The sequence below is a fragment of the Glandiceps talaboti genome, chromosome 16, assembly GCF_964340395.1.
Source record: "Glandiceps talaboti chromosome 16, keGlaTala1.1, whole genome shotgun sequence".
Classification (NCBI taxonomy): domain Eukaryota; kingdom Metazoa; phylum Hemichordata; class Enteropneusta; family Spengelidae; genus Glandiceps; species Glandiceps talaboti.
Window position 1 is genome coordinate 5,447,861 of NC_135564.1, and position 14,308 is coordinate 5,462,168.

At 34.8% G+C, this 14,308-nt stretch overlaps 1 protein-coding gene across 1 annotated transcript in view; it reads right to left on the bottom strand.

Moving 5' to 3' along the window:
* The window catches only part of LOC144447713 (uncharacterized), a 25,590-nt gene extending 11,891 nt beyond the window's left edge, over window positions 1-13,699 (bottom strand). The window contains exons 1-16 of the mRNA XM_078137791.1: window positions 13,606-13,699; window positions 13,225-13,302; window positions 12,245-12,319; window positions 11,120-11,197; window positions 9,590-9,664; window positions 9,194-9,209; window positions 8,239-8,337; window positions 7,710-7,787; window positions 7,514-7,579; window positions 6,811-6,828; window positions 5,592-5,669; window positions 5,186-5,245; window positions 4,495-4,584; window positions 729-809; window positions 479-541; window positions 105-200 (exon numbers count right to left, since the gene is read on the bottom strand). Of these exons, the coding sequence (XP_077993917.1) occupies window positions 105-200; window positions 479-541; window positions 729-809; window positions 4,495-4,584; window positions 5,186-5,245; window positions 5,592-5,669; window positions 6,811-6,828; window positions 7,514-7,579; window positions 7,710-7,787; window positions 8,239-8,337; window positions 9,194-9,209; window positions 9,590-9,664; window positions 11,120-11,197; window positions 12,245-12,319; window positions 13,225-13,286 (1,035 nt within the window). The 5' untranslated portion in view covers window positions 13,287-13,302; window positions 13,606-13,699. The remainder of the gene's footprint in view (window positions 1-104; window positions 201-478; window positions 542-728; window positions 810-4,494; window positions 4,585-5,185; window positions 5,246-5,591; window positions 5,670-6,810; window positions 6,829-7,513; window positions 7,580-7,709; window positions 7,788-8,238; window positions 8,338-9,193; window positions 9,210-9,589; window positions 9,665-11,119; window positions 11,198-12,244; window positions 12,320-13,224; window positions 13,303-13,605) is intronic.
* Window positions 13,700-14,308: the final 609 nt, after the last annotated feature.

Sequence of the window (14,308 nt, forward strand, 5' to 3'; positions counted from 1 at the left end):
CTGATAAATGAAAACTTCATGAACTAAATAGAAACGTCAGACTTCGAAGCCTTCAATGAAATAAAGATACATGGGCATAAAGACGCGAGTCTCAATAAACTTACTTCTACTCCGTGTTCTTGAACTTCGTTTTCTTTACCATTTCCCAACAATTGTTTAGAGGAATTGTCAAAGAATCTTTTAAGTAAAACTTTCAGTAGCTACAGAGGTAAATACATGTACATTGCATTGCATTACTTCCATTAGACAGTCATTCGTTGATTAAGACTCTAACCAACCCATTGTAATAATGATTTGAAAATCCTTTGTATTTATTTCTAAATCAATTTTAACTTGTTCTTTTGACTACCTTTTTATTAATTAGTTAACGAGTTCTACTGTGCGCCGTTAACCGTTAATTCCCCATCCCATACATGTACTAATGGTGAGTTCACGCGCGCGCACACACGCACACACACACACACACACACACACTTACTTCACTCTTAGGAATATTTTCTGGACGTCTTTTAAAGTAGTCTCTCAATACTAGCTTCAGCATCTGTAAAATAAAAAAATAAAAAAACTTAAGATGAATTATATTGAACCGAACATGGTATCTCACAATTGCAGGACATCTTCGCTGGTATTCAGATTCCGTGTTCTTAGGCTATCCCTCCTCGCATCATGTTGTTTGAGAGGCTTTTTCATGCACTTACTCACACAAACATATACATTCACATACTTACTTTTTCTTCAATCTGTTCCGCCCGTTTCTTCAGTAACTCTGCATTTTTTTCAAGATGATTTTTCAGCGACTTTTTCAGTAACTGTCGTTGGAAATATAATGACAGTATTTTAGATGTGCAATACGGGTGCATCCAAAACTAATGAGCCAATGCTCTAGAAGCAGCATCGAATTCGTGCACGGGGTAGTTGAAACGTTGTTTCCCCAGTGGTCTCGAAGGCAGAGCCCCAAGCGACGAGAGTCTGGTACTACGACTACTGATACTATCAGTCATACAATTGCAGCGTGCGATGTTCCCCTGTTTTTGTTGGGGGGGGGGGGGTCACAATTTGTCAAGTGTTTGGGGAAGGGTCACTATTTTTCGTGCAATGATATCCTTCGATCACAGATATTCCAATGCCAAGGAGATGGGGTTAGTATTTTGTGTGCAAGAAATTGGGTGAGTGTCACTCTTCTTGCACGTACTAAAACATCTTCTGAAACATCCCCCTCTCCCATTATAGTGTCCTGTCCTTTAAAGTTGAACTAGCTGCAACTGGGATTTTCTCATCAAGGAAAGAAAATTTATATTCACTACAAATTGCTTAGTTTCTTACAAATAGATATTGTATCACGCAATATTATCCATATGTGGTGTACTGACAAGCTTTATTATTAAATCTTGAGCGAAAGTTTTTTTTTATTTTTTTTATTTTTTTTTTAATCTGTCGACATGTCAACACTGCACTAGTTTGTAACTATCGTTTTTCAGTCAGACAACTACAATCTAGTCACTGAAAAGTATTAAAATACCAAAATTCTGACATTGTACATATTAATCTGTGGTCGATCTTATCTCTTAGTATTGCAAATGAAATAACATGATTAAATCGTAATCGCTGTTGAGGATGCTAATTTTGATTTTGGGGTGACGACTAAACAATCAATTTGATAATTGTTTTATCATGTATACAGCTACAAAAACCGTGTTCACCATAGGTGATTCAATACCGTTCAGGGTGTACGATATTACGAATAATTTATTGTATCTAACAAAATGTTTTAAAGTTGTAAAATTGTTTAAAATTGCCATTTTTTCAATATTTCAAATACTGTAAAAGATCCAACCAACCTTTACCATGTAATCAATTGCCTCGTCCACAGATGCAAGTCAAATTGACCCTTGTAACGACGTACGGCTTCAGAGAATAATTCGGTCGTAAACAAAATGTTTAGAACCTCCCGCCATTACCGCACAAATTGCCACGTCATTTAAGAGACGAGATCACGCGAGAATTTGGGACGCGACTTCACTATCTGCCTTCCCTAGCATAGGCAAACGTAGAGCTATGTTTGTTATCCTAAGCTTGACAATTGAAAGCTATAATTATTGTGCAATTGTTGTATATAGTTTCTGGTTGTATCGGCAAGTTCATTTTACATGACGTACAGAAGTGTCACATTGTCACTTTTTATTACTTTCGTGCTACTTTCTAGCTATTGATTTTCGCCCATGAATTGAAAATAAAACCAACGGAAGTTACCGTACATCGATCGTCAATCACCGGTAGTGAAAACAACAAGTGAGCAACATAGACCCCTGCACCGTCCGCAAACAGGGTTATCTTGGCAGTAATGTTTGTTCTGATGAGCGTGAATATCACATTGAGTGATCAGTTTTACCCATCTACGTTACCTACTTCACTTCAATGTCGACAGACGATCCCACAAAAATTTACCTCTCAGCAGCCTCTGAACACAACCAAATTCACTTTCAATTATCAATCTATTACAAATATTTATGCAAATGCCCAGCTCGCTAAATAGTTCAACACATACCCCTCTCCGAATGCATAGACTTCGATACTTGACGTGTGATCATACGGTAAAATTTTCCATTTTTAGGCTTCAGTGCATCATCACATCGCGGGTCGCGTACATATAATCATGGATGTATAAGATAATGTCGTCAAGATCATTGCTATAAGAAAGCCGTGTTGGCATGTATTTTATTTCCAGCAAAATTCCACAATATATCAAGCTGCCCTGAGTTTACTTGTGTGACGGTACGAGCCGCCACCTCGTAAAGTTTGTTTAGTAGGTTATTAGATACCATATTAATTACTGTTTACTGTTTGTTAGACCCAAAGCATGTTAATGGGACAGCTAGTACTTTTACTTTGTATGTAGAGCTGGGTCATTTACGCTATTTCTGGACAATCCGGAAGGACTACGTCACCTCCGGACAGTTAGTAACGTTGTAGCCAGTTTGAGGTTTACATGTGGTTTGTAGTTTTGCTGAGACACGTGTGAACTGTGCGGACCAGTGCGTTGTAAGGTCTGGTTAGTTGTAGTATGCAAACCGCAGTATGTAAGGTCTGGTATTGCAAACCTGTTAACTGTAGTGCGTTTTTGACGGAGAATAAAGTACGGCCGATGTGTTGAATTGTCGGCGATTAGTTGTCGTTTTATTCGCATCCTGTGGGGACGTTAACCCCAAGGCGATCGGCGAGGACGCACTCCAATATAACTCAGCAGTGGGAACCCAAGGTAAATTTTCACAGCTCTGTCTATGGCCGATGGTCTGATCGGCTGGGGATCCCGGGAATAGACGGGTGATTGTGACACTTGCATGACTACATAGTCTGATTATTATTACAATTCACAACTGGGTCGCGTTAGTCGTCATGATGTGGTGGGGCCGGTGTTCACAGGGACAATGTTCTCGAGATATGCCGTGGGGTATTTTTTATCAGAATAGAGTAAAATGTCGATAATATAGACGTATTTAGGCAAATACATTATTGAAGAGTGAAAAATACATTAGTTCTGTGATCGCACAAAGTCACTACATACAAATACTGCTAATAGTACTATTATAGTATTACGGTACTTGTCATGTTATCATTTACCGATTTTAGACTTATCTAACAGCAATCTTGCAACGTCCACGTGTTTTGTCAGACCAGTTTCTTCTTTGATTGCATTCCATCGGTGTATCTCACTAAAAAATGTTGATTTTGCCCTCATTTCTTTTCTCCCACTTGTTTTTACTAGCGGAATGGAGCAGTTCCACATACCATTGATCATGTTCGACGCCATGTTGTCTATTGTGCGCATGTACGAATGATACGTCACGCGTCAAGTACACATCTTTCGACCGTAACATTTGTGTACGTACACACAAAAAATATTTTTATTATTTTTAAAAATTACAATTTTACCAGCAATCAATATCAACCAAGTCAATGCAGAATCAATGTAACTTAGTGCATAGAATATGATACCAATGGCAAAATTTGATTTCATGCAATTTTAAACAATTTTACAACTTTAAAAAATAAGATGTTCTAGTACATAGTTGCAGCTAGCGCTGTTTTATAAGAATACAAACGCGCGTGGCAGGGTTATAGATTGAGCGAGTAGATGGACTGTTGACGTCACAGCATCATTCATATACCTATATCTTTGTAAAACACGAACTTGTAAACAAAGTACAAGTGTTGTGACTGTAATGAGTAGGGGGTCAGAAACATGTAATGCTCATTTTAATTTTAGTGTACAGGAGAGATGGGTATATGATTTGAGTAGGAGTTTGACACGAACGTCACGAGGGAGGAGGGATTCGCTATAAGTTGTATAGATGATCATTGCCAAACGTATTAAGATAATTCTAAAGGTGGTGAGTGACTTACATGTATGTTGATGTATTACTGGCAGGTACGAATAATGATGGGCGCTGACTCATGTTCAGACACTGATACAGGCACACAAAGAATATCACATACCTCTTGATCAACAACTTCGGGTCTTTTCTTGCACACTTCTGAGAGCTTAGCAAAGTATGTATCTTTAAGAAAGCTTAAGACAGTCGGTAGCTGCACATGAAAGGATAAAGAAGTACAAGATGTATATTATTTTCTATAAAGTATCCAATTTTAGCCATTTTCCATGTCCGACAACAACCTGGTAATATAAATAGTAATATCTTTCCTATGTGAATATTTTTATTTAAACGTTCAAAACTTAAAAGGCATACAATCCGTGTCGGGCTTTGTGTACGTATACCGTGATCTCTTGGATGACCTTTGTATTTATCCATATTAATGCGCCCCCCCCCCACACAGATACATACATACATACATACATACATACATACATACATACATACATACATACATACACACATACATACATACATACATACACACATACATACATACATACATACATACATACATACACACACACATACATACACACATACATACATACATACATACATACATACACACATACCTTATATACACACAGATACACACATACATACATACATACATACATACATACACACACATACATACACACACACAGATACACACATACATACATACATACATACATACATACACACACACACAGATACATACATATACATACATACATACATACATACATACATACATACATAGAACTAACCTCTTGTTCAACATTTTGATGAGTGTCAAGATAAGCTTCTTCCAATTTTACTTCTAGTAACTTTAGAGGTGAAAACAATTTCGTGTATATAATTAATGATCACTTGTAAGACTAATCAACTGGGTTGTTTCTCTATCACTCTATGGGATGACATGTTTAGAATGTATAGTTCCCTTCAACATTGAGATTGAGAAGGAATGTTTGGGGATTTTTGCTGATGTGGGCACTTAAGTTTTTTTCAACATAATATTCAGTTTGAAAGTGTGACATTACAATGCACATTTACATTTACATGTATGTATGTATGTAGGTATGTAGGTAGGTAAGTAGGTAGGTATGAATGTGTGTGTGTGTGTGTGGGGGGGGGTACACTGAGCACGTGCACATTGTAGTATAATCCATTTACCTTTTGTTCCACATCTTCAACACTTTCTTTGAGTTTAGGGTCTTTTTCTATATATCGTGTGAGTAATTTGAGAAGTAGCTGTAACGTAAACAATAAACAAAGAAAGAGGTATTATTTTAGTTCCGTTAAAAGTACCTTTAAACTTCCTGAAAACATTTAAGTTACTTGTGTGATATATTACGAGTATACACTTGAGAATATGACACTCTACTGATATTACTGATACTTATATATACTGAGCTATCAGTAATTTCCAATGCCATAAAATAGCATTGATAAATAACACACGCCCTCACCATGCACTCAATAACATTTGTGATTGAATATCTGAAATTGAGGGAAAGCTATAGTGTATCCTTTCAACACATTCACATATTACACAAACAAACACAGATACATTAATTCAAACATACATACATACATATCGTATGCCTGACGGATCAACTCGTGCCAATTTCAAGTCGTCCAATTTTCAACTCGCCCCATTTTCATCTCGCCCCAACTCTTTACAATATAATTTACCTGTGCATATATGAAATCGAAGCTAGAAGTACTCAGTTTGGAGGGTCTGTGGTATCTCGTATTCCACTAATGAAGTACCACTTGCGCTGTAAACACATGATACTACAATACTTAGTTGCGTTAACTAGGGCCATAGGGAGAGTAGACACGTCTCCAAAAACCGTACGCGCGGAAGTTGTAAGCGTGTCAGTCACTAATATTCTTCCTGGTCATTTGGGTTGTAAACATTAAGTCCTACTGTGAAAAGTGATATTCCATGACTGAGGAAAGTTGTTGTGCTAGTATAAGTTCTAGATCTACCAATCACTTAGCCAAAACCCACACCACTTTCTGCTACGAAATGTTATATTTGCTACGCTTCAACTGGCTACGTAGGTAAAATCATGTAAATTTTTCGGTCGAGTCCATGTATCGTTTAGATTTATAAACGTTTCGTAGTGTTGTTGGGGCGAGTTGAAAATGGGACGAGTTAAAAATGGGGCGAGTTGAAATGGGATGAGTTGAAAATGGGACGACATACATACATACATACATACATACATACATACATACATACATACATGCGTGCGTGCGTGCGAACGTACATACATACACACACGTACGTACGTACGTGCGTACATACATACTCATACACGCACGCACACACACACATAATACATACATACATACATACATACATACATACATACATACATACCTTATCATACTTCAAATCCTGTCAAATGAAAATCAATACACAATTAGATTTTAACAAAAGCAAGGAGTGAAAACTTTAACAACGTGTACAAAGGTGACATGTACTACATGCATGTATGCCACTTAATTCAATAAATAGGTTATTTTGATTACAAATGCTCTATATAGTTGTATAGCGCAAGCCTGAAAACATTATTAGATCATCATGCATATATAAATAGTACATTGCTGTATATAATACATATGACATAGGTAATCAGTTAAAGAAATGTGTTCTCTTGCAAAAAAAATACCATTAAAGCAGTGACACAGTGATGATCTGCACGGAAGTTAATTGACTTGCTTGACATGTGTATTTGATATAAACCTACATTGAAATGCATTCAGTTATATAGCAAAAACATCTCAGCTAAACAACAAAACTACAAAATTCATTTTACTAAACGCAGTGTTGAGATACCACTTTATCTGTACCTTTGAACTCCGATTGACAAATTAAAAATAAATTTGAAATGCCAAAGGCAGTTGTCAAGCAGCGCTAAAGACAGCAGCACTAATTTATATAGCTTAACTGACAGTACAGTCACTGTAGTTCGCCAAGACCAAGGAACTCAAACAATGGGGTTTAAGGACATCATTGGTACAATAATGTTTGCAATGATTGCATCGGCGCCATTGTATGTATATTAATGTCTCATACATACCATTACCTTCTTCGTCTTTTCAGGATAACGACACTCCAAGCACTCATCACTTTTCACCATTTCTTTCTGAGTTTTAAAATAAGAACAAATACAACATCAAATGCTGTGAAATGGAAATGGATTCTCTTTTACTTCCGCATTATGTTAAATTATTGGGAAATTTTGGTTGATAACAAGTATATTTTTGTAGACGTACGTTTTTGTCTTTTTCTTCTTTAGGAATACAATCTTGGCATATTATATCTTTCGATGGCGTGTTCTTTTCATCGACATCCTAAAGTGAAAGTTAAAAAAAAATTGGTTTGAATATTAAGCAAAAAAGAATGTTTGCTTTTATAAGTATATATTAGTTAAATTTCAATTATTTAAATTTAGAAAATGAATGGCATGCTGAATTAAATTTTAATGACTGTGTACATTTGAAATATTAATATTTGTCATCTCTTTTATTTTGAAACGAGGGGTGAACTATTTTTTACTCAGTTAGTAGAGGTAAGTTAGGCCAGAATATAATTATAATTGTGAATATCTGTATAGTCAAAGAATCATAGACGGGATCGCTATTTCCTTGATATTTTGGTGAATCGTGTGAGTAAATCGCAATTGACGTTTGACACCATGAAAAGCAAGACCTCACATTTGTTAGATGGAAAAAAAACAATGTATAAGTACTGATAGTGCTGTGGTTTAATAAAATTATAAAGAAAAGAAAATAACGAATATACGTTTTTTTCATCCTTTGTCCATCCAGAAAGACAGCAGAAAGACGTTTTTATATCCGATAACCAGCCTTCAGAAGAAGTGTCCTTTTGAGCTTCATTGCCCTACAATGAAAAGTAAAAGATTTTAGTTCATTAAGAAGAATCCAGTCTTAGCCATAGTATAGCATTGTATAGTAGACCTCGCAGATAATTCAAACATCAAGAACTTTCCAATCTTATTCACCAGTAAATAATTTTGTTTGTCGAATTGGACAAACTTCCCAATCTTGCTACAGAATAAGGATACTTTATCTAGAAGGACAAAGTCTAAAGTATTAATTATTGACAAAGTTTTGTGGCATTTGGGAGATATATTTGGCAGGGGTCATTACAGCATTAAATCATTTTGCAGTGAATACATATTCATATTATAAATCACATTGTTTTAAAGTCATTCATTATAAAAACCTGGCGAATGTTTTTTTTTTTATAGAAATTTCAATTAAGTATAACTATTCAATAATCTTGCACAAAGAATATGTTAAGTTTATCATTATGTTCTTGCTTCGGGAACACTAACAACCTGAAGATGATCATGATGTGACTGTGTCTTCGGGTTTTGGAGAAAAACTTTTGTTGGTTGTTTGATCGAAATACTAATACTATAATTACAGCTATATACTGAGTGTAGTATTGACCGTTCTCATGTTCCTAGCAGCTTCGGGCTATGAACACAGTTTATACTAGTCTAGCTGCTAGACCTCGGGCTTTCTTATAAAAGGTGCAACCGCCATTGCTAGCGAGCTTTGGTCGCCTTCACAGTGAGCGGAATAGCCCGATAGGTCTAGTAGCAAGACTAAGTTCATATTAATTAAAGGCAAAGATGTTTTCACAGTTTTCATTAAGGATGAGACAGAATTTTACCCTCACTTATTATTGTAAAGAATGTAATATAATTCATAATTAAATTTCACCCAACCAGAAATATTCCATGGCTTATCAAAACATGCAAATTATCAAAACAATTATGTTGAAACAGTGTTTCACTTCCATAAATAAACACAACTTCCTCATATATTTGGAAAGAAAACATCACGAAAGTAGTTACTTCAGACTACTGTAGAAAATATAAAATAAGGAAATTACTTTATATAGATGTGACACTGTAGTAATTGGGTACAGAAATGATGGAATATTTGTAACAGTGGATATTATGTAATACACATAGCAGTTATTCGAGGAAGCATAATTTAGACCTCAAGACTCAAGAACAGCTGGCTAGTCATACGATGGATGGATTCTGTTTTACTTCAGTTTGTGTTTAAATTGATAAGATATTTTGGTTGTGACAAGAAGTATATTTTTGTAGACATACCTTTTGGTCATTTTCCTCTTTAGAACTATTTTGTTGAAGAATATCTTTCGATGATGCGGTGTTGTTTTCGACAACCTAAATATTAAGCGAAAAAATTCTTTCTATAAGTATGCTACATTTCAATTATTTGAACTACAGAAAATGAATGGCATGATGGAATGAGTTTTACGAAACAATGTGCATGTTTAAAATGTTAATATTTGTCCTTTATTTTGAAATAGGAGATGCACTAGCGTTTTTCTTGGTTAGTAGAGGTAAGAGTAGATTCGAGGTATGAAAACAGATCATCCTTGCATAACGCAAGGATGTTTTCAGTTTTCTTTAACCTAAAGGAGATGGTGGAATTTTATCCTCACTGATTGATCGTAAAGGCTGTCACACAAAATTAAATTTTGTTTCGCCCAACCAGAACTATTCCCTGGATAATCAAATTATCAACATATTATGTTGAAATAGTGTTTCATTTCCATTTCAAAAACAACTTCCTCATAGAACTATATTTGGAAATCAAACTTAACGAAATTACTATAGTTACTTCAGACTACTGTAGAAAGCAGAAATAAGGAAATTACTTAAAAAAATATGTGTATTTATTAACTTGAGTTGGTACTTGACGCTAAAATCACAATTTAGTCTAATGCTTTATAATCATAAACATGTTGTCACCTGTAGTAATTGGTTACAGAAATGTTGGAATATTTGTAACTGTGGATATTATGTAACACACATAGCAGTTATTCAAGGAAGCCTAATTTAGACCTCATGAACAGCTGGCTAGTCATACCTTGAACTCTGATTGATAGGTTAGAAATAATTTTTTGATGACAACTGTTTTTCAAGCAGAGCTAAAATATTAAAGACACACACGATGATGAAGAAGAAGAAGAAGAAGAAGAAGAAGAAGAAGAAGAAGAAGAAGAAGAAGAAGAAGAAGAAGAAGAAGAAGAAGAAGAAGAAGAAGAAGAAGAAGAAGAAGAAGAAGAAGAAGAAGAAGAAGAAGAAGAAGAAATGTGTTTACTACATTCTATAGCTTAACTGACAGCACAGTCACTGTAGTCCTCCAAGACCGTTGAATTTACTCGAACATTGGGGTTTAAGGACATCATTGGTACAATGGTTGCAATGATTGCATTGCATTGACGCCATTGTATCTGACTTAATATTGTTGTCACATACACACCATTTCGTTCTTCGTCTTTTCAGCAGAACAAGCCTAACACTTTGTAGTCTAGCTGCTAGACATCGGATGTTCTTCCGATACAATACGACACACGACAGAACATCGCTATCGAGGATGGAACAAGCCCTCACTGCGAACTTCGTTCGCTTATCGTATCGGAAAAAAGCCCGAACGTCTAGCAGCAAGACTAAACACTTTACCGCTCTGCCGTGAACCATCATCGTGAGTTTTAAGATTGAACAAATACAACATAAAATGTTATGCGGTTGTTGGATTGTCTTTTACTTCCATTTGTGTTTGAATTAGTAAGATATGACAAAAAGTATATTTTTTTGTAGACTGGTACATACCTTTTGGTCATTTTCCTCTTTAGGACAACATTCTTGATGTGTGATACTTTTCGAAGACGCGTTTTTGTTTTCGACAACCTAAATTGAAAGTTATAAAATTGTTTTGAATATTAAGTGAAAAAAGATTATTTTTATAACTAAGTTAAATGTCAATTATTTGAACTTTAGGAAATGAATGGCATGCTGAATTGAGTTTTAATGAATGTGCACATTTAAAAAGTTAATATTGGTCATTTCTTTTATCGTGTAACAAGGGGTGAACTAACTTGTTTTCGGTTAGTGGAGGTAAGAGTTAAGCCGGAATATTATAATTATTGTCAATCTCTGTATATTGCATGGAATCACATACGGGGTCGCTATTTCCTCGAAATTACGGTTTCATGTGAATAAATCACAATTGAAGTTTGACAACACTGTTAGAAGCAAAATCTCACTTTGTTAAAGTAAGAAAGAGTGTGCAAGTATTTAGTTTTATGGCATTTGCGAGATAACACAATATCTGTCAGTGGTCATTACTGTAAGAGCATAGTAGATTTGAGGTATGAACACAGTTCATCCTTGCATAACGGAAATATGTTTTCAGTTTTCTTTAAGCTAAAGGAGGTGATGGAATTTTATCCTCACTGATTGATTTTACTGTAAAGACTGTCATCCAAAATTAAATTTTGTTTCGCCCAACCAGAACTATTCCCTGGATAATCAAATTATCAACATATGGTGAAACAATGTTTGACTTCCATTGTAAATAAATACAACTGAAATGAAACGTAACGGAATTAGTTACTTTAGTGTACTTTAGAAAATAGAAACTAGAAAATAAAAAAATTACTTTATAAAAGACGTGTATTTATTCAGTAAATTGGAAACGTGACACTAAAATCACAACTATTGCTTAATAATCATATCTGTAGTACCATTTCCCCCCTTCCTCTTTTCAGCAGAACAAGCCAAACTCTTATTTTCCACTCTCACGCAATCTAAAATCATTCCATCATGAGTTTTAAGATAAGAACAAATACAACATCAAATGTTATGCGATGGATGGATTCTCTTTTACTTCTGTTTGTGTTTGAATTAGTAAGATATTTCGATTGTGACAAGAGGTATATTTTTTTGTAGACATACCTGTTGGTCATTTTCCTCTTCAGAAGTATAATCTTGAAGAATATCTTGCGAAGACGCGTTGTTGTTTTCGTCAACCTAAAATGAAAGTTAAAAAAACTGGTTTGAATATTAAGCGAAACAGATAGTCGTTTTTTTTATAACTAAGTTTAATTTCAATTATTTGAACTTTAGGAAATGAATGGCATGATGAATTGAGTTTTAATGAATATGCACGCTTAAAAAGTTAATATTGGTTATTTATTTTGAAACAAGGTGAACCTAGATTTTTCTTGCTTAGTAGAAGTAAGAGTTAGGCTAGATTATTATTATAATTGTGAATTTCTGTATACTGCATGGAATCACAGACGGGGTCGCTATTTCCTCGATATTTTGGTAAATCTTACGAGTAAATCGCAACTGAAGTTTGACAACACTTATAAGAGCAAACGCTCAATTTGTTAAAGTAAGAAAGAGTGTGCAAGTATTTAGTTTTATGGCATTTGCGAGATAACACAATATCTGGTCATTACTGAAACACCATAGTAGATTCAAGGTATGAACACAGTTCATCCTTGCATAACGGAAATATATTTTCACAGTTATATTTACCCTACGTAAGTGATATAATGTTATCTGCACTTATTTATCGTAAAGAATGTCATCCAAATTAAGTTTCGCCCAACCAGATATATTCCATGGATTATCAAAATATGCAAATTATCAAAATATGTTGAAACAGTGTTTCACTTCCATTTTAAATACAACTTCCTCATAAGACTGTATTTGGAAATAAAACTTCACGAAATTAGTTACTTCAGACTTTTGTAGGAAATAGAAAGTAGAAAATAAGGAAATTATTTTATAAAGTTGTGTATTTATTTACTGGAGACTTGACACTAAAATCGAAACTAATGCCTGGTAATCATTAAAATGTTGCCACATATGTTGTAATTGGGTACAGAAATGATGAAATATTTGTAACTGTAGATATGTAGACATACCTTTTGGTCATTTTCCTCTTTAGGACAACATTCTTGACGTATGATACTTTTCGATGACGCATTGTCGTTTTCGTCAACCTAAATTGAAAGTTAAAAAACTGGATTGAATATTAAGTGAAAAAAAATATTTTTATAACAAAGTTAAATGTCAATTATTTGAACTTTAGGAAATGAATGGCATGCTGAATTGAGTTTTAATGAATGTGCACATTTATAAAGTTAACAGTTGTCATTTCTTTTGAAACAAGAGGTGAACAAGATTTTCTCGGTAAGTAGAAGTAACAGTTATGCCGGAATATTATTATCATTGCATATCAAAAACAACTGGTTTAGTCATATACATGTACATACATACACACATGCATGCATGCATGTTCTTACCTTTACATCCGTAATGCTAGCCTGGGATTTACGCGGTGACTGGGCGATCTTATCATCACTCGGAGCGACAGAACATTTCTTACAGCTTGTACAGGGACATGTACAGTTCTTTATCTTTGTCACAATGCATGGCACCTTTTCAACTATCCATTTCAAAGCATAGAGTAAATATGCCAATGCACTGTAACACGATCCTCTGCCGCCAATGTAATCCATCCACATTGTCGACCTGACGAACTCCCATTCTTTGTCAATCCTTTCCTATGGATTTCAACATATATATATTGCATATTCATATATTGGGTACCACTTTTTTATATTCAAATTAAGGTCATCACTTCAATAAATGAAATCTTCGTTAAGATATATCTGATGGTTATAGCACGACTCCTTGCCGATTTCATAGATTTAAAAAAATGGGGGGGGGGGGGCAAACCTCTGTTATGCTAAATCTAACCACTAAACACACGCAATCAGAACTATTTACAATTGTATTAGGAAGGTTCACACAATGTCACACGAGCTCAACAAACCGACTTTTTTCGTTTAGGCGGAGGGTCTCTGGTGTCAATGCGATTGCTGAACTTCATTTTCGTAGATATTAAGGTCGAAAATTCAACTATGAATACATTTCTTTATCCTTAAGCTTATTACAAAGCTGCTGACTACTGCAATAACTAAATCGACAAATGCTATATACAAC